This window comes from Ranitomeya imitator, chromosome 10 (assembly GCF_032444005.1).
Source record: "Ranitomeya imitator isolate aRanImi1 chromosome 10, aRanImi1.pri, whole genome shotgun sequence".
Lineage (NCBI taxonomy): Eukaryota > Metazoa > Chordata > Amphibia > Anura > Dendrobatidae > Ranitomeya > Ranitomeya imitator.
The window spans coordinates 117,366,643-117,392,602 of NC_091291.1; the positions used below are offsets into that span (position 1 = coordinate 117,366,643).

The following is a 25,960-nucleotide window of genomic DNA, read 5'->3' on the forward strand; positions in this document are numbered from 1 at the left end:
CAGGGCAAGTGACAAGTCCTCTTTAAAGCAGTGTTGATACTTAATGCCCTTTTTTTTTTCATTCACTTGCAGTACTTACTCTATTATCTGAAACTTGTAGGTCTTGACTTGTTGGAAAACAACTCCCACCATGCTGTGGCAGCCGCAGACCACCGCATATGGTTTCTATATACATGCACAGCTCGGGTCAGTAATAAAGAAATTAATGAGTCATATATCCAAGTCTACTGGAAAAAAAATACCTCGTAAGTAGCAGGTATTCATTCTGCCGGTAGCCTATATTGTGTGTAAATATTCCAAATTGGATGCAGATGCTTCTAAAACTGCTGCTAATAAAATCTGTTTTTCTAAACGGCTTTTGGTTTCGCAATAAACCTTAAAAAAAAAAAATGTAACCCCTCCTCCGTCATCAAAGACTCTATTTTATTATACCGCAGGCAGAATGGATGGCTTTTCTACTAGGTCATTTTGTTTGGTTTCCCTTTCTCGATGCGTGCAGCTGTGTTATTCTGAAAAATGCACTGTTTATGTTATAACCCATAGACTACAGTCCAAGAGCAGATAAACGGCACATAAGAACGTGCTGTGGCCAATGCTGAAATGAATATAATAGAAAAATGTTAAAAATTGTCTCATGTAAAAACATATCCGTTACATATAGACATCATAGATCGGGCAAAATGTTCCTATTCTGGACCACCATGAATGATCCACAGCAAGGCGCCTCTAAAGCTGCCCAAACATTTATTCGGTCAACTGTTGTTTGCCCCAACTCATAATGCAATGGCAGAAGGGGATTTGGCACAACAAAACCTCCCTGGCAGCAGGAACAAAGGGTCGGGCATGTTAAGATCCAACATGCCCCATCCCTCTGTCCATTGACACCTGTTGGAAGCATGAACTCTTTAAGACTTAATAAGAAATTGCTTAAAAATAGATTTTAACGGGGGTGCCCTCTCCCATTGGAACAAAGGATCGGACATGTTAACATCCAACATGTCTTATCCTTCTTTCTCTTCACATCTTTTGAATCTTTTGTAGTTTTAGACCCTCCTCCTGTCGGAACAAAGGATCGGGCATGTTAAATCCAACATGTTCCATCCCTCTATCTGTTGACATCTGTTTTGCTTAAAATTAGTTGTAAAGGGGTTTTCTGGCCTCATTGTAAACTTGATAGGTGTCATGGATGGGATGGCGATAATAAAATGATGTATACTCCTCTGCTATTACCCAGCTGATCCTCTGCATGGTGCTCTTGTAGTCTCCACCGACATCGGAAGTCAAGGCCACCACAATTTTTCTATCAAAGGACTGCTGGGGCCTGTTTTTGACTAGTCATCTGATCAGGTGCCGTTATATTCACCTGACCACTGCAGCCAATCACAGGTCTCACAAGTCCTTTGACAGCAGAACACTGATATTATGGATTCCGGTGCGGACTCAGACCACCAAATTGGCCTACACTGGATCTATGGTGATATAACATCAGGTTCATATACATCATTTTATTATTTTTCACCCTATCTGTGGCAACTGAGTTATATTTGGGATGGGCAACTCCTTTACAAAGGACTTTTCATTGATTTTTTTTATATATATTTAAACAAAGTCCCTATTCCAATTGTGGCTACTCCACTGATTCCAGAATAGTTTTTCTTTATTTTCTGTGCCTCTCCATTCCAAAGACCTGACCCTGTAATAAAGACGCAAAGTTTGCCTAGAACCTCCTGGGCGTATACCACAGAACTTCTCTGTGGGAGTGGCCATGTTTTGATTGGTCGGCATCAAAGGAGAAAAAGCAAATGACCACAAATAAGTTCCGTGGTATACGCCCACGAGGTTGAAGGCAAACTTTCTTACAGGGGGGCATAACTTTGGAACGGAGAGATGGGGAAGGAAAAGAAAAACTGTCAGAAAACCAGTGGATCAGTGACAACTGGATGAGGCACACAGTTTAAATAAAAAAATAAAAAAAGAAACTGCAGTAAATGATCATCTTCAAGTTATGTGTTTTTTTTTCTTAAAATAATTGTAACATTAGGGAAAAAAATCAGTAAAGTGGACAAAGAAAAGACAAAACTTCCCCAAAAGGTCTCAGAACCTTTTCATGGCCCTATGACTTCTAAGTACGAGACTCGCAGACTACTAAGGGGTCTTTCTGTGTCTCCGATTTCATATAAAGGCATATGAAGATGTCTCCTAACAGTTTTTATTTCATCATGCCACTGTCATGAACCAGTTCTGAGATTATGTTCAGCTCTCTTGTCTCTGGACTGGTCATGTGGGAGTTAATCCTCTCTGCCTCACTCTGAAGCTGGCTGAGCTATTTAAGTCCTCTGCAGCCTGTGGGCCAGTGTCAGCGATAGTTCATGCTGCACTGTTTGAGCTCCTGACCTGGATACCTGTACTAGTGTTCCTGTTTGCCTCTGACTGCCTGCACCCGTTTTTGACTTGTTCTGACCTCTGGCCTGTACCCCGACTCCGTCTTACGTCTCACGTTTTGGTTACCACGTCCCTTCTGTACCGCGCTGCTATCTCTGTGTATGACTTTGGCTTGTCTCACGTCTCTTTCATTACCTGTGACACCTGTGTTGTTATTCAGTGTTGCTGCGCTGTGTGTATAACCTATTTTCCTTAACCAGCACCACCTGGTGGAGGTTGCTCTATACTGCACTGCAGCAGCACATTACAGCCACATCCTGCTTTATGCCCCCCTGACAGCTATCTGTATTACAGCACCTGATGAAGGCGCCGCATGTAGTTTCTACAGTACAGAACTACACGGCTCGGCACTGAGGCCGTGCTCTCCCGCTGTGATTATAGATCTCCATAGTGATCTATTAGGACGGCTTCACATGGTGAAAAACATAGCTCGGGAACATTCTGACTGATGACATGTTGCATTTTGTCAGACTTTTGACCTCCGTCTTATTATATTACAGCACACTGATATTTTCCTGTTCGTCTCGATAGGTGCGCCATCAATCACGTTGTCTTCATCCCCTCTCCATATGTTCCGCCAGTTATTATAGCCTAGACAAGTCTCGACTCGAGAGGACCCATGCACCGTACTGTGATATTCGGTCATTTCACGCTACGTTTTGCTTCTTTTTTTTTCTCCCTCTGCTAAACACAGTTCTGTGCGGTTAAATGCATTCATGCCCAATCCCATTATCCACATTTCCCTCTGACAGCTATCTCTCCCATTCACGCATTCAGACCATTTACAATTTGCCAAATCTCTGCCCACGGGAAAGAAGGAAGACAGATACGGCTCTTATTCTCCCTGTAGAACAAATGATGCCATTTACAATGACTAGATATGATAGGAATGGACCGTTCCACCCTGACGTTCTTAGCCAGACACCTGACAATCAAATGTCAGAGCGCAAAAGAAAAAAACGTAATAGGATATCACTTTTCTTAATTCTCTTAAAATAAGATTACATAGTTTTAGGATTAGTTATATTTTCTTTTTTTTTTTGACCAACCAGCGGCCACAGGACTGGCTCCTGTGAATCAGTTTGCACAAACTTTAATATTAACCCTAACCCTGTATCAACAGGCAAGAGCTGCATTCATACTTCTGCTGGATTCCGAGTGGAACCGGTTTTAATACAGTAATCTAATACTCTTACTCCATTTTAGGTGAGGTCTGCACAATAGGGCAATACCGCAAGAGAAATGGGAGAGGGTGAGAGTGATGGTCGTGCTCACCTGGGGTGGTTGTGTATGGACACAACGCAAAAAAGCCTTAGAATCCGTGGCTGGAGGAAAAATTCTTCCATATAGCACTTCACTTTAGTGGAGAGCTCACGGTACCTGGGCTGCACTTTATGAAATGAAGAATTTGCGATGGTATAAAATAGAGGCTTTTATTAATCAACTCATTTCGGAGCCGGACTGGCGCTTTTTTCAAGGTAAAAAAAAACAAATGTCATGTTGTGTACTCCATTTTAGAAGCTGACTGTGGAAAGGTTTGTTGACTAAATGCAAAAGAGACCAGCAGAATTATGAATGCTGCTCTGGAGCAAAAGACAGATTGGAAATGGCTGGAGTCTTGAAATGCCTGGCAGCTGATATATTAAAAGGACCCGGTGATCGTCTGATGCCCAGGTTACCGTAACTATATTAACTCCTAGCTGGCTGCAGTAAAGCGCCATTGTGAATGACGATGATCACATGGTTCTAGGTTTAACACTTCTTTGCATTATTTAACTACTTTTACTTTACTAGTTATTTTCATTATTTCACTACTGTTACTTTACTAGTTCTTTGCGTTATTTCACTGCTTTTACAAATGATTTGCCTTATTTCACTACTGTTACTTTTCTAGTTCTTTGGATTATTTCACTACTTTTACTTTACTAGTTCTTTGCTTGATTTCACTACTTTTACTTTATTAGTTCTTTGCCTTATTTCACTGCTTTTACTTTACTAGTTCTTTGCGTTAGGCTAGGTTCACATTGCGTTAGTGCAATCCGTTTAGCGCATACGCTAACGGAATGCGCTAACGCAATGTACAAAAAGGGATTGCGTTTAGCGATCCCGCTAGCGCAGATGCCCGATCTGCGCTAGCGAGAAACGGACCTCAAACGCTGCAAGCAGCGTTCGAGGTCCGTCAGAAAATAACGGGACATCGCTAATGCATGCCAAAAATGGCATACGTTAGCGATGCGTTAGATACATTGCGGTCAATGGGTGCGCTAACGGATCCGTTGCATAGTTTTAATTGCGCCATGTAACGGATTCCACCAGCGGACACCCACTAACGCAATGTGAACCCAGCCTTATTTCATAACTTTTACTTTACTAGTTCTTTGCGCTATTTCACTACTTTTACTTTACTAATTCTTTGCTTTATTTCATTAATTTTACTTTACTAGTTCTTTGCTTTATTTCTCTACTTTTACTTTACTAGTTCTTTGCCTTATTTCACTACTTTTACTTTACCAGTTCTTTGCCTTATTTCACTACTGTTACTTTTATAGTTCTTTGTGTTATTTCACTACTTTTACTTTACTAGTTCTTTGCGTTATTTCACTACTTTTACTTTACTCTTTCTTTGCGTTATTTCACTGCTTTACTTTACTAGTTATTTGCTTTATTTCACAACTTTTACTTTACTAGTTCTTTGCATTATTTCACAACTTTTACTTTACTAGTTCTTTGCGTAATTTCACTACTCTAATTTTACTAGTTCTTTTAGTTATTTCACTACTTTTACTTTACTAGTTTTTTTGCATTATTTCACTACTTTTACAAATTCTCTGCATTATCTCACTGCTTTTACTTTACTAGTTCTTTGCATTATTTCACTACTTTTACTTTACTAGTTCTTTTCATTATTTCACTACTTTTACTTTACAAGTTCTTTGCGTTATTTCACTACTTTTACTTCACTAGTCCTTTACAGTGGTCCCCCTGTATATTTTTGGTGGTCTAAAGGTAACCTAGTTCTATACTGATCCCATGTCCTGGATTGTCACAACTCTCCCACAGCTATACAGTGATTCCAATTGTGACATTCTATTTGAATGTTGCTATTAAACACGTTCTAATATTTAGGTAGGTTAATTTTTTATTTTCTCTGCAAAATAAACTTCCATTTTTTTTCAAAAAGTAAAATAAAAATCATAATCTTTATTAGTACGTTGCCTTTAGGACTTATAGAATCGAAAACCCAGCAGATATATATACAGTATGTAATGAGAGGAACAATAAAATGATGAATAACAGGAAAATGTGTAGCATCAGCACAAACCCACCTGTGCAAGCTCTACTACAGAACGTCCTAAGTCGCTTAGTACTTTGCAGGTACAGACGTGTGCAATTGGCCTCTAGATATAATATACCTGATACATTGGAATATGATGTAATTACAACTAAGCACAACAGGGAAATTACACATAAACCATTGAGGGGTTCAGAAAACCAAACAAGGCAGTAGAACAATGGTTTATAACTCGAAAAAATGGAGAAATTGTTTCACAAATGACAAGTGGGGTTTAGTAAAGGGATTTAACCACGAATGCAACTGCTTAGAATAAATAGTTTACTGTCATTGAATGATCTCTCCTCTCAAAAAATGTTAGTAATGATCCTCAGTGCCAATCAGCTGTAACAAAAGCTGCTGTTTAGTGGAGCTCTATGTGTAAATCCTTACTTAGACCTCAGCTTAATTTTACAGATTAAGTCATAATGGAATAAGTTAGGTTTGAGAATCCTTTCGAGACGATACGTCCATGGGTTTCCATCAGATACAATGATTTCTTCCCATTCTCCAAAATTACTTCTTTTTTAAAATGACCCCACTTTGCGACCGAGGTGGTGGTGCATGTGGCTTTAATGAGAAAACTAGTTGTGAGTTTCACTGGGGAATATATGTCTTTTGGAGCTTTTTCTGCGGTCTAAAATGAGATTATTAAAAACATATAGGCGTAAAATTAGGAATAACGTAACATATGTAGGAATTTAACCCAAATGTGAGGCTGTCTTCAGATTAGTATATTTGTGCCAAGTTTTAATCGTCTAGGCATTTCACATTCCCAATATTCCGAGAACCAGTTTCATCTCAATTTCATGGCTACATTTTGGATATTCAGGCTTTTCATAGTTTATTATATATTGATCATACACTTCCAGTTGTAACATATGCTTCCTCATAGTTCTGTGTTCTGTAGTGTTAGAGTTGAGCGAAAAGCCCTGGTCCGGTGTCCAGTCTGGACCTACATGGCAGTCGGACCAGGACAGTCTTCTACAACTAGCATCCTACAACCACCATTCTGTGCACCTCTAGCATTTACTAGGCCCTGTGGTCTCATGACATTGCGCGAGTACTAGTGAAGTGCCTAGTAAATGTTAGAGGTGTCCAGAATTCCTGGTGGAGGATGCCAACCATAGCAGTGAAGACTACCCTGATGTGGCCACCATGAAGAACCAGACTGATCACGGGACCAAGGCAGTGCAATATTTTGTGCTCAACTCTAACCAGTGCCGTAAAAACTCTGTGTATTCTGCATTTGTCCCCTACATATTTGGCAATAATTGCCTCCTGTACCCACCATGTTTGCTCGACAAGTCCATTGAGTTCCTCATGTAGACATACACAGCTTTGATATATTTTTTCGTTCTGTATTTTAATCAAGTTTTCTGACTTTTCGAAAGCATATTTTTCATTTTTGCGACCGTATCCATCTTTTTAATTATCCTCATCTTTTCCACTCTGTGTTCTGATCATATTTGTTCTTTTTTCCAGTAAGCTGGGTCTCATAATAATTGGGTAAGGGAAACTATCGTCAGGCTTATGCCTCCTTGTCTCAATGTAGTGACAAAGACCCCTATTCCTCCACTGAGTCACTTACTTTATTACACTCTTGTAAAAACAGTGTACCCCCGGGACTCCCGCAATAGTGGGCAAGTCTACAGGGCGCCAATAAAGTCTTCTGAAATGTCCCAGAAAGAACGGTATAGGGAGTAAGCTGTCAATCTATCATCATGGCTGGGGATCAGCAGCAGCTCATGAATATTGCGGATTGTGTACATCTCGGAAAAACTGAGTTTTCAGCAGCCCTGTGTAATGTCACCTTCAGTCCTGTACTTTGCTTGTTAACATCTGGGCAATATTTCAAGAAAGCTGCTCCATTTTACATTCCTTGTTAAGAGTGCTAGTATATTTGTCAGAGTTTTATGAGTTAGAAGCAAATCGGTTTCAACGTGTGAGCCAATAATCCAGTTATAAGAAGCGTCTTATTTTTAGAGTCCTCTTGGGACGTTTTTTTGGGGGGAAATTTTGATTAGGTGCAAATAAGTCTAAGAGATTTGCCCGTAGGAGAACAAGTCAATCGGGTGTTACATGTGGACATTAGAGAGGTCTATGACTAAACTTGTCTCAGCTGTGAAGTTGAGGCCATCTTGATATGACATGTAGGAGAGAAGGAAGCATTTATTGTGCCTTTGGGTTGGGCTCAAAACCCGAAATATGGCCTTGTTGTTGGAGCTGGGAGAGATATGGATTGGCTCCCACTTAACCCATCTTATGTCTGGAGGTGTCCAACTAAGCTCATTAGAAGCTAGATGAGGAGGCTCCTTTTCCTATACACCAAAAACATGGCTCCCAGTTTGACCAACAGACCATGTTAAGGCCTGTGGAAGTCTCCATCACCTTAGGGAACGGTATAGACATTATATTATAATTTGGGTGGCAGGTAAAGGGCCTTACGCCTACTATTGCTTTGCTGTATATTAAGATAACAAAGCTGGTTGGATGGGAGACATTATTACAGGAAGGGGCCCAGAATGGGGGACATATATTACTGGAAGGGCCAGGATGGAGACATTACACCAAGATGAGGGACATTATAACTGGCAGGACCCATGATGGGGGATATTATATCAGGAAGGGGCCCAGAATGGGGGACATATATTACTGGAAGGGCCAGGATGGAGACATTACACCAAGATGAGGGACATTATAACTGGCAGGGCCCATGATGGGGGATATTATATCAGGAAGGGGCCCAGAATGGGGGACATATATTACTGGAAGGGGCCCAGAATGGGGGACATATATTACTGGAAGGGCCAGGATGGAGACATTACACCAAGATGAGGGACATTATAACTAGAAGGAGCCCAAGATGGGGGATATTATATCAGGAAGAGGCTAGGATAGGGACATTATTACAGGAAGGGGCTCAGGATGGGGACATTACACAAGGATGGGGGACATTATAACTGTAGAGCTCAGGATGGGGGATATTATATCAGGAAGGGACTAGGATAGGGACATTATTACAGGAAAGGGCTCAGAATGGGGACATTACACCAGGATGGGGGACATTATAACTAGGAGCCCAGGATGGGGGATATTATATCAGGAAGAGGCTAGGATAAGGACATTATTACAGGAAGGGACTCAGGATGGGGACATTACACAAGGTTGGGGGACATCATAACTGTAGAGCTCAGGATGGGGATATTATATCAGGAAGGGGCTAGGATAGGGACATTATTACAGGAAGGGGCTCAGGATGGAGACATTACACAAGGATGGGGGACATTATAACTGTAGAGCTCAGGATGGGGGATATTATATCAGGAAGGGGCTAGGATAGTGACATTATTACAGGAAGAGGCTCAGGATGGGGACATTATAGCAAGAATGGGGCCAGTATGGGGAACATAAGACCAGGAAGGTGCCCAGGATATTGGACATTATTACTGGAAGGGGCCTAACATGGTGAACATTCATACTGGACGGGTCACAGGATGTTGGACATTATTACTACAAAAAGCCCAGGATGGGGGACATTTTTACTATAAGTGGCATAGGATGGGGGACATTATTATCAGAACTGGCCCAGGATGGAGGCAATTATATCAAGAAGGTGCCCAGGATGGGGGACATTAGTACAGGATGGGGGACGTTATTACTTTATGAGGGAGGAGTGCACCTCTCATTCAGGTTAATATTGCATCTTATAGACCCCTCTTGATTCAATTGATCACATTGATTCCAAAACTTGCTTATAGAAATCTTTTATATTTTGTTTATATTAGTAATTATATATTTATTATATTTGACAGATTGCACATATCTATACATTTCTACTCCCTATCATTTGTATTGTTTTCAGGTTTCTAGTCTTTTTTTTTTCCATTGGCTCCTGAATGTTTGTCTATGGCTCCAGGATTTAATGGGATAATATGCATTTCGAGTGTCTTGTGGATTTCTGTATTTTGTGGTGTTTATAGCTATTTACAGTATTTTATAGCTTACATGTGTCTGTAAAGAACAGCCAGACAAACAGCATGTCCTCATTTTGCAAGATTTTCTTTAAATTGGCCTTAAGTGTCCCTTAAATGTCAGAAATCCGGGAACCTAAGTTTCATGGGAAAAAAAAATACTCAAAAGAATAAACACACAATTTATGTTAAAAACAAATATAAAATAACACACATATATATATATATATATATATACATATATATATATATATGTATATATATATGTAAAAAAAAATAAGATTCATGACTCTCGGGGCATGCTGGGTTTAGTAGTTTCATATTCTAAAAATGGATTTTCATTAGTACTTTATGAGTTATTGGCCCCTTAAAAAATATACATATTTCATGACATTCATAAAATAGACGGCTAAATTCTCCAGCCTGGAGAAAAATGATACAAGCTGGACCGAAAACGACATGTCTGTGTACAGCAGCCACAGAGAAGACAAGCAGAGATCTACTGACGGCCATTATATGGGGGTCTCGGCTCCAGGAATGGAGCATGTACAATACTTTCCTCCTGATCACTGACCGCCATCCATCCAGTCTAATATGTGTATGGCCCTACACCGGCATTATCTGCTTAGTACATGTGCCCTTTAATTTGCATTCCACTTTACGCCATTTTCGTTGACCTTTGGCGAACGTTTAGGAAAATCCAGCAAAGTTACAGAACAGACAAACCCTGATATAATGTCATTTTTGGTCGCACTCCCATCAGCAGTGGAACAGGGAGAGCTGCAGAGTATGTCCGTGACTTGTGGTTCTCCTGCAGGCAGCCCTAGGCTGGGATACTAATCAGTACTAACCTACTGCGCAGAAACTGATTACGGGATGGCGTGTGTTTCATAGCCTTTAAAATATAGGTTTCACCTCCCCAAATGCCCCTAATGTTGAACTCATCATAATTGTGACAGCCACTGTTCCCTTAACAATGCCAGCCACGGTGCCTCATAACAATGCCAGTCTCAGAGACCATAACGAAGGCAGCCATAGTGCCCCATAACAATGACAGCTGCAGTGCCCCATTACAATGCCAGCCACAATGCCCCATAACAATGACAGTCATAGTGCCCCATAACAATGACAGCCGCAGTGCCCCATTACAATGCCAGCCACAGTGCCCCATTATTATGCCAGCCACAATGCCCCATAACAATGACAGTCATAGTGCCCATAACAATGACAGCTGCAGTGCCCTATTACAATGCCAGCCACAGTGCCCCATTACAATGCCAGCCACAATGCCCCATAACAATGACAGTCATAGTGCCCCATTACAATGACAGCCACAGTGCCCCATAACAATGCCAGCCACGGTGCCTCATAACAATGCCAGTCTCAGAGACCATAACGAAGGCAGCCACAGTGCCCCATAACAATGACAGCTGCAGTGCCCCATTACAATGCCAGCTACAATGCCCCATAACAATGACAGTCATAGTGCCCCATAACAATGACAGCTGCAGTGCCCCATTACAATGCCAGCCACAATGCCCCGTTAAAATGAGTCATAGTGCCCCATTACAATGACAGCCACAGTGCCCCATAACAATGACAGCCACAGTGCCCCATAACAATGCCAGCCACAGTGCCCCATAATAATGACAGCCACAATGCCCCATAACAATGACAGTCATAGTGCCCCATAATAATGACAGCCACAGTGCCCCATAACAATGCCAGCCACAATGCCCCATAACAATGAAAGTCATAGTGCCCCATTACAATGCCAGCCACAGTGCCCCATTACAATCCCAGCCACAGTGCCCAAATTACAATGACAGCCACCGTGCCCCATTACAATGCCAGCCACAGTGCCCCATTACAATATCAGCCACAGTGCCCCATAACAATGACAGTCATAGTGCCCCATTACAATGACAGCCACAGTGCCCCATAACAATGACAGTCACAATGCCCCATTACAATGCCAGCCACAGTGCCCCATAACAGTGACAGCCACAGTGCCCCATAACAGTGACAGCCACAATGCCCCATAACAATGACAGTCATAGTGCCCCATAACAATGACAGCCGCAGTGCCCCATTACAATGCCAGCCACAGTGCCCCATTATTATGCCAGCCACAATGCCCCATAACAATGACAGTCATAGTGCCCATAACAATGACAGCTGCAGTGCCCTATTACAATGCCAGCCACAGTGCCCCATTACAATGCCAGCCACAATGCCCCATAACAATGACAGTCATAGTGCCCCATTACAATGACAGCCACAGTGCCCCATAACAATGCCAGCCACGGTGCCTCATAACAATGCCAGTCTCAGAGACCATAACGAAGCAGCCACAGTGCCCCATAACAATGACAGCTGCAGTGCCCCATTACAATGCCAGCTACAATGCCCCATAACAATGACAGTCATAGTGCCCCATAACAATGACAGCTGCAGTGCCCCATTACAATGCCAGCCACAATGCCCCATTAAAATGAGTCATAGTGCCCCATTACAATGACAGCCACAGTGCCCCATAACGATGACAGCCACTGTGCCCCATAACAATGCCAGCCACAGTGCCCCATAATAATGACAGCCACAATGCCCCATAACAATGACAGTCATAGTGCCCCATAATAATGACAGCCACAGTGCCCCATAACAATGCCAGCCACAATGCCCCATAACAATGAAAGTCATAGTGCCCCATTACAATGCCCGCCACAGTGCCCCATTACAATCCCAGCCACAGTGCCCAAATTACAATGACAGCCACCGTGCCCCATTACAATGTCAGCCACAGTGCCCCATTACAATATCAGCCACAGTGCCCCATAACAATGACAGTCATAGTGCCCCATTACAATGACAGCCACAGTGCCCCATAACAATGACAGTCACAATGCCCCATTACAATGCCAGCCACAGTGCCCCATAACAGTGACAGCCACAGTGCCCCATAACAGTGACAGCCATAGTGCCCATAATAATGACAGCAACAGTGCCCCATAACAATGACAGCCACAATGCCCCATAACAATGAGTCATAGTGCCCCATAATAATGACAGCCACAGTGCCCCGTAATGACAGTCATAGTGCCCCATAATAATGACAGCCACAGTGCCCCATAACAATGACAGCCACAATGCCCCATAACAATGACAGTCATAGTGCCCCATAATAATGACAGCCATAATGCCCCATAACAATGACAGTCATAGTGCCCCATAATAATGACAGCCACAGTGCCCCATAACAATGACAGCCACAATGCCCCATAACAATGACAGTCATAGTGCCCCATAATAATGACACCCACAGTGCCCCATAACAATGACAGCCACAATGCCCCATACCAATGACAGTCACAGTGCCCCATAACATTGACAGCCAGTGCCCCATAACAAAGGCAGCCACAGTGCCCCATAACAATGACAGACAGTGCCCCATAATGCCAGCCACAGTGCCCCATTACAATGCCAGCCACAGTGCCCCATAACAATGACAGCCACAGTGCCCCATAACAATGACAGCCACAGTGCCCCATTACAATGCCAGCCACAGTGCCCCATAACAGTGACAGCCACAATGCCCCATAACAATGACAGTCATAGTGCCCCATAATGACAGCCACAGTGCCCCATAACAATGACAGCCACAGTGCCCCATAACAATGACAGCCACAATGCCCCATAACAATGACAGCCACAGTGCCCCATAACAATGACAGTCACAGTGCCCCATAACATTGACAGCCAGTGCCCCATAAGGCAGCCACAGTGCCCCATAACAATGAGTCATAGTGCCCCATAATAATGACAGCCACAGTGCCCCATAACAATGACAGCCACAATGCCCCATAACAATGACAGTCACAGTGCCCCATAACATTGACAGCCAGTGCCCCATAACAAAGGCAGCCACAGTGCCCCATAACAAAGGCAGCCACAGTGCCCCATAACAATGACAGTCACAGTGCCCCATTACAATTACAGTCGCAGTACCCGATAGCAATGGCAGTAAGTGTCCCCTATAACAGTCACAGTGCCCCATAAAAGTTACAGCCACAGTGTCTCATTACAATGACAGCCACAGTGCCCCATAAAAATGACAGTCATAGTGCCCCATAATAATGACAGCTGCAATGCCCCATAACAATGACAGTCATAGTGCCCCATAATAATGACAGCTGCAATGCCCCATAACAATGACAACCACAGTGCCCCATTACAATGCCAGCCACAGTGCCCCATAAAAATGACAGCCACAATGCCCCATAACAATTACAGTCATAGTGCCCTATAATAATGACAGCCGCAATGCCCCATAACAGTGACAGCCACAATGCCCCATAACAATGAGTCATAGTGCCCCACAACAAAGGCAGCCACAGTGCCCCATAACAAAAGCAGCCACAGTGCCCCATAACAAAGGCAGCCACAGTGCCCCATAACAATGACAGCCACAGTGCCCCATAACAATGACAGTCACAGTCCCATATAACAATAAGTCACAGTGGCCCATTACAATGACAGTCGCAGTACCCGATAGCAATGGCAGTCGGTGTCCCCTATAACAGTCACAGTGCCACATAAAAGTTACAGCCACAGTGCCCCATAACAATGATAGCCACAGTGCCCGATTACAATGCCAGCCACAGTGCCCCATAACAATGACCGTCACAATGCCCCATAACAATGACAGTCACAGTGCCCCATAATAATGAGAGCCACAGTGCCCCATAACAATGACAGCCACAATGCCCCATAACAATGACAGTCATAGTGCCCCATTACAATGACAGCCACAGTGCCCCATAACAATGACAGTCACAGTGCCTCATAACATTGACAGCCAGTTCCCCATAAAAAAGGCAGCCACAGTGCCCCATAACAAAAGCAGCCACAGTGCCCCATAACAATGACAGTCACAGTACCCCATTACAATGACAGTCGCAGTACCCGATAGCAATGGCAGTAAGTGTCCCCTATAAGAGTCACAGTGCCACATAAAAGTTACAGCCACAGTGCCCCATAACAATGACAGCCACAGTGCCCCACTACAATGCCAGCCACAGTGCCCCATAACAATGCGAGCCACAGTGCCCCATTACAATGCCAACCACAGTGCCCCATAACAATGACAGCCACAATGCCCCATAACAATGACAGTCATAGTGCCCCATAATAATGACAGCCACAGTGCCCCATAACAATGACAGTCATAGTGCCCCATTACAATGACAGCCAGTGCCCCATAACAGTGAAATCACAGTGCCCCATAACAATGACAGTCACAGTAGCCCATAACATTGACAGCCACAGTGCCCCATAACAAAGGCAGCCACAGTGCCACATAACAATGACAGCCACAGTGCCCCTTTACAATGACAGTCACAGTCCCATATAACAATGACAGTCACAGTGCCCCATTACAATGACAGTCGCAGTACCCAATAGAAATGGCAATCAGTGTCCCCTATAACAGTCACAGTGCCACATAAAAGTTACAGCCACAGTGCCCCATAACAATGACAGCCACAGTGCCCGATTACAATGCCAGTCACAGTGCCCCATAACAATGACAGCCACAGTGCCCCATTACAATGCCAGCCACAGTGCCCCATTAAATGCCAACCATAGTGCCCCGTAACAATGACAGCCACAATGCCCCATAACAATGACAGTCATAGTGCCCAATAATAATGACAGCCACAGTGCCCCATAACAATGCCAGCCACAGTGCCCCATTACAATGACAGCCACAGCGCCCCATTACAATGCAAGCCACAGTGCCCCATAACAATGACAGTCATAGTGCCCCATAATAATGACAGCCACAGTGCCCCATAACAATGACAGCCACAATGCCCCATAACAATGAGTCATAGTGCCCCATAATAATGACAGCCACAGTGCCCCGTAACAATGACAGTCATAGTGCCCCATAATAATGACAGCCACAGTGCCCCATAACAATGACAGCCACAATGCCCCATAACAATGAGTCATAGTGCCCCATAATAATGACAGCCACAGTGCCCCGTAACAATGACAGTCATAGTGCCCCATAATAAGGACAGCCACAGTGCCCCATAACAATGACAGCCACAGTGCCCCATAACAATGACAGCCACAGTGCCCCATAACAATGACAGTCATAGTGCCCCATAATAATGACAGCCACAGTGCCCCATTACAATGACAGCCACAGTGCCCCATAACAATGACAGTCACAGTGCCCCATAACATTGACAGCCAGTGCCCCATAACAAAGGCAGCCACAGTGCCCCATAACAATGACAGCCACAGTGCCCCATAACAATAACAGTCACAGTCCCATATAACAATGACAGTCACAGTGACCCATTACAATGACAGTCGCAGTACCCGATAGCAATGGCAGTCAGTGTCCCCTATAACAGTCACAGTGCCACATAAAAGTTACAGCCACAGTGCCCCATAACAATGACAGCCACAGTGCCCCATTACAATGCCATCCACAGTGCCCCATTACAATGACAGCCACAATGCCCCATATCAATGACAGTCATAGTGCCCCATAATAATGACAGCCACAGTGCCCCATGACAATGACAGCCACAATGCCCCATAACAATGACAGTCATAGTGCCCCATTACAATGACAGCCACAGTGCCCCATAACAGTGAAATCACAGTGCCCCATAACAATGACAGTCACAGTGCCCCATAACAAAGGCAGCCACAGTGCCCCTTAACAATGACAGTCACAGTCCCATATAACAATGACAGTCACAGTGCCCCATTACAATGATAGTCGCAGTACCCCATATCAATGGCAATCAGTGTCCCCTATAACAGTCACAGTGCCACATAAAAGTTACAGCCACAGTGCCCCATAACAATCACAGCCATAGTGCACCATAACAAAGGAAGCCACAGTCCCCTATAACAGTGACATGCACTGGTGACCCATAATAGTTAAAACCTCAATGCCCCATAACAATGTCCGCCACGGTGCCAATGGACAGTGACAGTCAAAGTGTTCCCCTAAAAGTTATAGCCACAGTGTGCTATAACAGTGACAGCAATGGTGCCCCATGACAGTGACAACCAGAGTCCCCTATAACTGTGCCAGCCATAATGCCCCATAACAGATACCGACACAGTCCCCTATAACAGTGACATGCACTGGTGCCCCATAATAGCTTCAGCCACAATGCCCCATAACAATGACAGCCACGGTGCCAATAAACACGGTGCCCTTTAAATAGTTGTAGCTAGTTTTCCCCAAATTAGGGTACCAGCTGAAGCCTCCCCTTTTCCCCACTGGTTCAGTGATGGTGGCCAGGACTGGTGTCTGCCAGTAGAGGGTCCACACTTGCGCTTGCATGCACCAGCAGACACACTCTGCATGCGTTACTGTGCAGGCAGCAGGGACCAGTACGGCCATTGCTGACCCACCTATGAACATTGGGGTACTAAGCCCACTCTTCTTGGAGTCTGTAAGGTCTCCTCTCCCCGGGATAGTTTGCAGAGTTAATACTATTATTTTTGCAAGGTTAATTATCAAGCGGATTATTTTGAGAAATTGCTCCTTGCCATACATAACATTCTGCACACTGCGTGATCCTACAAGCCGGTCATCCCGATGAACTACAACTCCCAGTATATCTGACCAGGTTCTGCCACAGCTGGAAAGCTACAAGTTGGCCGAAGCTTTAGCAGAAGTTGACGGTGGGATACGATCGTCGTAGACATGCAGATGCTACACATCCTTCCAGAAACATTGATGGTAATTAGTGAACGTCTTACTGTGGAAAATAACGAGCTGGCACAGCAGCAGATGGTGGATCGGCCCCATGTCTTCTGCGTAATCTTGCGGTTGTCCAGAATCACCTGCGCTGGAGTTTAGCGCGCTCCGCTCTACCAAATATGATCCGGTGGGAAATGGCTCTTCTCAGTAGATACACAACATCTGCTTAACAAAAACACTTTTGGTGTTTCGCTCCCCCCTAACGACTTACAGCCCCCTTTTTTTTTTTCGTCCCCTTAGCCCTATCCTATCCCAGGCTTGTTACAGCCTCTCTTTGTGAGTTGCACACAGACCCAGAAACAACCGTGAACTCTAAAACCTCCTCTTTTCTGTCCCTCCACCCTTCTCCATCCTAATCTTAGCTTGGAATTCATCTTCTGGAAGTCTGTACAAGTCGCAGCTGTAGGAGGCAGAGCCTGACACAACCCCATCAAGTAGCGTCTGATGTCCCATCTATGGGTTTTATATGCATGGAACCTTTCTCTCACCCGGCTCTGGGCAATGATGGAGCCGTTGGACGCCAGTCATGAGAATTGAAAGGGGTAAAAGTATAAAAGTGTAGCTCGAATTTCCTTTGTGGAGATGCTCTTCCAGATACAGGCGCTTCTCACTAAATTGGAATATCATCAAAAAGTTAATTTATTTCAGTTCTTCAATACAAAAAGTGAAACTCATACTATATAGAGCCTTTACAAACAGAGTGATCTATTTCACGTGTTTATTTCTGTTAATGTTGACGATTACGGCTTGCAGCCAATGAAAACCCAAAAGTCATTATCTCAGTAAATTAGAATACTTTATAACACCAGCTTAAAAAATGATTTTAAAATCTGAAATTTTGGCGTACTGAAATGTATGTTCAGTAAATGCACTCAATACTTGGTCGGGGCTCGTTTTTCATCAGTTACTGCATCAATGCGGCGTGGCATGGAGGCGATCAGCCTGCGGCGCTGCTGAGGGGTTATGGAAGCCCAGGTTGCTTTGATAGCAGCCTTCAGCTCGTCTGCATTGTTGGGTCTGGTGTCTCTCATCTTCCTCTTGACAATACCCCATAGATTCTCTATGGGGTTACGGTCAGGCGAGTTTGCTGCCAATCAAGCACAGTGATACTGTTGTTTTTACACCAGGTATTGGTACTTTTGGCAGTGTGGACAGGGGCCAAGTCCTGCTGGAGAATGAAATTTCCATCTCCAAAAAGCTTGTCGGCAGAGAGAAGCGTGAAGGGCTCTAAAATGTCCTGGTAGATGGCTACGCTGACTTTGGTCTTAATAAAACCCAGTGGACCTACACCAGCAGATGACATGGCTCCCCAAACCATCACTGATTGTGAAAACTTCACACTAGACCTCCAGCAGCTTGGATTGTGGTCTCTCCACTCTTCCTCCAGACTCTAGGACCTGGATTTCCAAATGAAATGTGAAATGTACTTTCATCTGAAAACAACACCTTGGACCACTGAGCAACAGTCCAGTTCTTTTCCTTCTTGGCCCAGGTAAGACGCTTCTGGCGTTGTCTATTGGTCATGAGTGGTTTGACACAAGGAATGCGACACTTGTAGCCCATGTCCTGGATACGTCTGTGTGTGGTGGCTCTTGAAGTAATGACTCCAGCAGCAGTCCACTCCTTGTGAATCTCTCCCAGATTTTTGAACGGCCTTTTCTTACCAATCCTTTCAAGGCTGCAGTAATCCCAGTTGCTTGTGCACCTTTTTCTACCACACTTTTTCCTTCCACTCAACTTTCCATTAATATGCTTGGATACCGCACTCTGTGAACATCCAGCTTCTTTAGCAATGACCTTTTGTGGCTTCCCCTCCTTGTGGAGTGTGTCAATGACTGCCTTCTGGACATCTGCAGTCTTCCCCATGATTGTGCAGCCTACTGATACAGACTAAGCGACCTTTTTAAACACTTAGGAAGCCTTTGCAGGTGGTTTTTGTTATTTATTCTAATGTAATGAGATAATGACATTTGGGTTTTCATCGGCTGTAAGCCATAATCATCAACATTAACAGAAATAAACACTTGAAATAGATCACTCTGTTTGTAATGACTCTACATAATATATGAGTTTGACTTTTTGTATTGAAGAACTGAAATAAATTAACTTTTTGATGATATTCTAATTTTTTGGTAAGCACCTGTATGATGGGTGAAGTTAAGGCACAATTGGTAAAAGTCAATATGACTTAATGACGTGGCTAGTAACCAGTTATTAATGGCCCTTCATGTTTTTTACCCTAAGTACCATTAGTACTTGAAGCTGCCATCGGCCAGAGAGCCACATACCGAAAGCCTCCCATACACATTAGATGAAAGGCCACCAATTTTGGCAGGACCTCCTGACCATATGATTTGTATATGGGGCCACCTGATTCTCCCCAACAGATAATGTTTGGGTAGAGAAGGATGCCATTGGAGTTTGGATGGATGAATCTTCTGTTCTCCGGGGAGATAGGCCGCCGTCAAGAGAAGCCTGGATGCGGCTTTCTTCTCTCCTGTCGAAAACACATGTACGCTGAGCTGAACTGGGTGTTCATGTTTATGAGGGACTCGGGAGAGACAGCTATCTGCTGAATGAATGGCTCATAACCAGCTTTAGGGTTAGGTGCTGGCAAGCGTATTTTCGGTCCAACAAAACATTGGGTCACACTTGGACCAAAGTTAGTCTATAGGGTCGTGCACATGTCCGATTTTGATCCGATATTTGGGTCGAACTCGACCATGAAAGTCAATGAATCCATGAAAAACATCGTATCGCACTCGGACCAAAGTTAGTCTATGGGATTGTGCACATGGCATTTCCATGCAATGACACAATGGAGAAGATGGAGACATTTTTTTCCTCCCATCTTCTCCTCATCCAAGAGAATTGTATCACACTATGCTGACAGTCTGCTCAGAGTTTGATCAGAGTGTCATTTGCATGACCGACCCGATTCTCTTGGATGAGAGAATCTATAACCATCTGCACCTGCCCTAACAGACACTGGTTAGAAAACATTGCTCTAAATTATAACCATATAGTGAAAAAATAATGCCGCCATGCAATAAATAATGCTGCACCTTGGCCATATATAACTCTAGATAAGTGCACATGCTTACTAGCATTTTTTTTGTCTTCAGACCATGACATATTAGCCTAAGGATCCTATTAATTTCATAGCACGAGTCAATACTCCCTTAGGCAAAGGCTACATGGCGCATGGCCAAAGATTGCTGTGTGCTGCCGCTATACTTTAATGCATTGTGATTGTGAAAAACTGGCAAAAATTCAGACCTTTAAATTTTTTTGGCGATTTGCTTGTACGATTATTCCAATCTACTATGTGCCACTTAAGATACAGACATCTTCCTATATGGTAATGCTGCCACGCGGGGGGCCATTATCCACCTGTGACTATTATCTTAGCTGCGCCTATGGAAACTACACACTGCATTCTGATATGTGGACGAAATGACCAGAAAATGTTTTTTCTTCATCTCTTAAAAGAAAATCATGTGCAGATTATAAAGTCGAAGCAACTATTTCCTGTGAAATCACATCCAGACCCACAAAGGCAGAAACAGTTCAGTTTCGTGAGAAATGAGCGCTGCTGACAGTTGTGCAATAGCCATTTATTACAGCACAGAATCGATCCATGAAATATATGCAAATAAATCACTTGTCTAACCCATCGTTCACATAATGAAGTGCAGCCTTGAAGGGTTGGTCCCACAATCGCATTGCTATTCTGGCCCCTGTGTGTCTTTTTTCATCTCTATCTGTCCCCCTGTGCATCCATCTTTACATAGCAGAATGGGCGGTCCGATACGTATCTGCTAAAACTACATCTTCCAGCCGCACCTTGCTTCTCTTCAGTGCTGCAAACCCCTCTCTCCCTCTCCCGATGAGCTCCACCTTTCAGGCTTCTCTTCAACCTAAACCAAGAGTAGAATTCACCTTTTGCTTCTATACACGCTCTGCTCCTGCACAGTAGCCGGCCTGACCAACTTTAGCTACACTAGCGTAGCAGCATTCTGATTTCACATCAATGGCTAGTTCTAGCAGAACTCTTCTGCATTACTCCACAATGGCAGAGCTGTGTTTGTTGCCTGCTACAGACAGATCAATTTTGTGAAACTGAAAATATATAAATGTACATGTCATAAGATAATCCTGTGTTCACATCACTGGTGTCACTGAACCGGGCGACAAGCACAGGTTAATGAATCTCAGCCCCTGTACAAAGCCCTATCCTGCAGTAAATCTCTCCTTCTGTCACCTATGTACAGAGCCCCCTCCTGCAATGTCTGACCTCTCAGCCTTTCTACACAAAGCCCAATCCTGCAGTAAATCTCTCCTTCTGTCACCTATGTACAGAGTCCCCTCCTGCTATGTCTGTCCTCTCAGCCTTTCTACACAAAGTCCTATCCTGCAGTAAATATCTCCTTCTGTCACCTATGTACAGAGTCCCCTCCTGCAATGTCTGTCCTCTCAGCCTTTCTACAGAGAGCCCTATCCTGCAGTAAATCTCTCCTTCTGTCACCTATGTACAGAACCCCCTCCTGCAATGTGTCTGTCCTCTCAGCCTTTCTACACAAAGCCCTATCCTGCAGTAAATCTCTCCTGTCACCTATGTACAGAGCCCCCTCCTGCAATGTCTGTCCTCTCAGCCTTTCTACACAAAGCCCTATCGTGCAGTAAATATCTCCTTCTGTCACCTATGTACAGAACCTCCTCCTGCAATGTCTGTCCTCTCAGCCTTTCTACACAAAGCCCTATCCTGCAGTAAATATCTCCTTCTGTCACCTATGTACAGAGCCTCCTCCTGCAATGTCTGTCCTCTCAGCCTTTCTACAGAGAGCCCAATCCTGCAGTAAATATCTCCTTCTGTCACCTATGTACAGAGCCCCATCCTGCAATATGTCTGTCCTCTCAGCCTTTCTACATAAAGCCCTATCCTGCAGTAAATCTCTCCTTCTGTCACCTATGTACAGAGCCCCCTCCTGCAATGTCTGTCCTCTCAGCCTTTCTACACAAAGCCCTATCGTGCAGTAAATATCTCCTTCTGTCACCTATGTACAGAACCTCCTCCTGCAATGTCTGTCCTCTCAGCCTTTCTACACAAAGCCCTATCCTGCAGTAAATATCTCCTTCTGTCACCTATGTACAGAACCTCCTCCTGCAATGTCTGTCCTCTCAGCCTTTCTACAGAGAGCCCAAATCCTGCAGTAAATATCTCCTTCTGTCACCTATGTACAGAGCCCCATCCTGCAATATGTCTGTCCTCTCAGCCTTTCTACATAAAGCCCTATCCTGCAGTAAATCTCTCCTTCTGTCACCTATGTACAGAACCCCCTCCTGCAATGTCTGTCCTCTCAGCCTTTCTACACAAAGCCCTATCCTGCAGTAGATCTCTCCTTCTGTCACCTATGTACAGAGTCCCCTCCTGCAATATGTCTGTCCTCTCAGCCTTTCTACACAGAGCCCAATCCTGCAGTAAATCTCTCCTTCTGTCACCTATGTACAGAGCCCCTCCTGCAATATGTCTGTCTTTTCAGCCCTTCTTACAGAGCCCAATCCTGCAGTAAATCTCTCCTTCGCGTTTCGCATTGGCTTCCTCAGGGGCCAAGTGTTTTACCTAAAATATGGAGCTTTCCTGGGGCAGAGGGATGCTTGACAGATCCTGCTACAATCTGCACCAGGAAAGCTCCATATTTTAGGCAAAACAATGTTTTATACCATGATATTGTTCTCCATTGCACTGAAGAATGCTGCTATAGTTTACACCCATACCTTTCCATGTGTTAGCTTCTGTCACGGTGGGGTTTGTACTTACTGTATGATATTGCTCTCTGCCCTATTTAGCACTGTTTATTGCAATATATAGGAATAAGCACAGCTTTACCTACAGTATATGCATGGCTGCACTTTAATAGGATTTCCTTATACTGACCTAGTACGCTTTGGCTTCAGATGCATAAGATCATTGTTTCTGTATGCACTGCTGTTATTTTTTTCTGAGAGATACCTGTGTTTAATATATAATTATGTGTTTTGTTATATTTGCGATTGTGTAATATAAAATATACTGTTGTTGACACTATCCAAGTGTTCACTTTCCCTGCTTGGTCCCTTGGATATAGGGTTTTCTTAAGTGGCAACTTTAATTTTCTATATATGTGATCATGTCTGTAAAGCGCTGTGGAATTAATGGCAATATATAAGTGACACTGGGACAAGGCTAAACGTCCCCGGACTGCGGGCTGCAGCGAACGTTTGGGGTGTTGACAGTGAGGCATTATTCTTCCCTTATAATTGGAGGGTGACGGGTTTGCTATTCCGGCTGGGTCATAAATGCTGATTCTAGTCTTACCTGTATGCACACACTATATTTAGCTGCGCACAGTCCCCTTCGGTGTACTGCATCTTAGCCAGGTTTCCTGTCTCTGTGACTATGAATTCATTACGTGTAGCTACATTTGGCAGCCGCTTCCATCCACTAGAAAACATATTACATCTCTATAACACCGGCTTGTATTAGCTCGCCTTGGGCACTAAGCATAAGCAGTTAAACAAGCCCTCCTCCTCCTCCCACTAAAGTTTATATCCTTTTAATATACTGCAGTCATCATATTATACAGTACTGTGTACGTACAATTGCTCATTTTTCCCTTCTACCCAGTTAATTCTTCTCTTTTCCATTAGTTCTATGACATCATGTTATTAAAAACAGACTAGCTGAATCCTTCTAAGCTCTATGTAGAAACAGGAAGTCTTTTATCCTGCATGAGTCATCATTAGAACTACAATTCTACATCATTGCAAACCCCCCTGGCAGGGCAGAAGAGGGAGCAGCTGAGTCGGGAGTTGAAGAGGGGGTTAAGCTGGGCTGCCAGGGTCTTTGGAGTGATGTAGAATTGTAGTTCTAATGATGACTAATGCAGTTTTTAATCACGTGATGTCATAGATCTAATGGGAAGGAGAATAATTAACTGGGTAAGAAAGGCAAAATGAGCAATTGTATGTACACAGTGCTATATAATTTGATGACTGCTGTATATGTAGAGGATATAAAAGTTGATGGGAGTGCTTCTTTAAAGGGGTTGTACCAAGAATGCAAGTTTTCATCTATGCACGGAATAGGTGATACCTTACTGATTACTGAGGGTCACACAGCTGGAATTCCCACTAGTACCAAAAATGGGGCTCTGGAGTGTCCCTTTTTTAATGGAGCAATGATCACGATTCCATTCACTGTGGAGCATCGCAGCCGCATATAATATGACTGGAACCAAGAAACTTTGATGGCCTTTTCCTCATGTAGAGGGAAGTTTGGACCGTCCACTTTTGTTTGCTGATATGTTTATTTTAGTCACAAATGTTTCCATTATTCATAAGAGAAACAGAACTTTTCCCCAAATATTAATGTAACTTCCAGAGTATCGGGAGACACAAGGACAGAATACATTGTGGCCATGTGATTCCGACATCTGTTTTTCCCCAGTACAGCGCTAATAGCAGGTACATCTGCCGAGAATCTACGGGAGATCATTGCACATTTTTCTTGGAATTGTGCACATATGGATTGCAAAAGAGATAAAAGACAACTCCAAACATCCCCTCCTGCTAGATTTGACTCCATCCTCCAGCAACGTTAACTCTTTCTCTACGAATTACAGATAAAAATCAGGAGAAAACCAGATGTCATCGGCAATTATAATGTGGACAATCGAATAAGAAGGGGGGGTGGGGGGGGGGTATTTTTTTGGAAAGTTCATGCAACTATCATAGCAGCTTCATAACAAACTTATTTTTTGTGATCACATGATAACATCCTCTCCAAAAGTGGAGACAATCAGGGGCCGTTAATAGATGTCTGAGCTGTTGTCTGTGCCTTTAATACTATGGGATCAGCTGTTAAGAGGTTAATATAATCACAGTCCTTTCCACTGGGGATTAATGCTTCTTTGCTCCCCAACACTTCATGATTCTTGGGGTGATTCCTTGCGTTCTGTATTGTCTCTACCAACGTTTTCTTTTAAAACATGATTTGGGTGCCCACTTTCCATGAGCCCCAAAGCAGTTTGCATGCTACCCCTATAGCACCCGCTATCATGTTGGAGCATATCCTTGTATATCCTGCCCTTATTTTGGGTATTTTGCCTACCCTCTTATACAGCCACCTACAATTGGCATCCATGGCTCTATACACCAGTCCTCTACTGAAACATTTGGGTTTAGCATTGACGACTTGTCGAAATCTCATAATACTGTTTCCCGTAATGCCCGCAGTCTGGTATGGTGGAGGTACTGCCCATACCAACCAAGTAAGGGCATCTAAACCCGGAGTTATGAAAGTCCTTCCTGGACTAGTTTACTGGGATATATTATGGTGTTAAAGGGATCCTGTCACCAGGTTTCCCCAAT

The 25,960-nt window shown here is 43.8% G+C and overlaps 1 protein-coding gene across 1 annotated transcript in view; it reads right to left on the reverse strand.

Moving 5' to 3' along the window:
• Positions 1 to 17,826, reverse strand: part of MXRA8 (matrix remodeling associated 8) — a 36,818-nt gene extending 18,992 nt beyond the window's left edge. Inside the window, exon 1 of the mRNA XM_069741571.1 lies at positions 17,548 to 17,826. Coding sequence (XP_069597672.1) covers positions 17,548 to 17,596 — 49 coding nt within the window. The 5' untranslated portion in view covers positions 17,597 to 17,826. The remainder of the gene's footprint in view (positions 1 to 17,547) is intronic.
• Between the last annotated feature and the right edge of the window lie 8,134 nt (positions 17,827 to 25,960).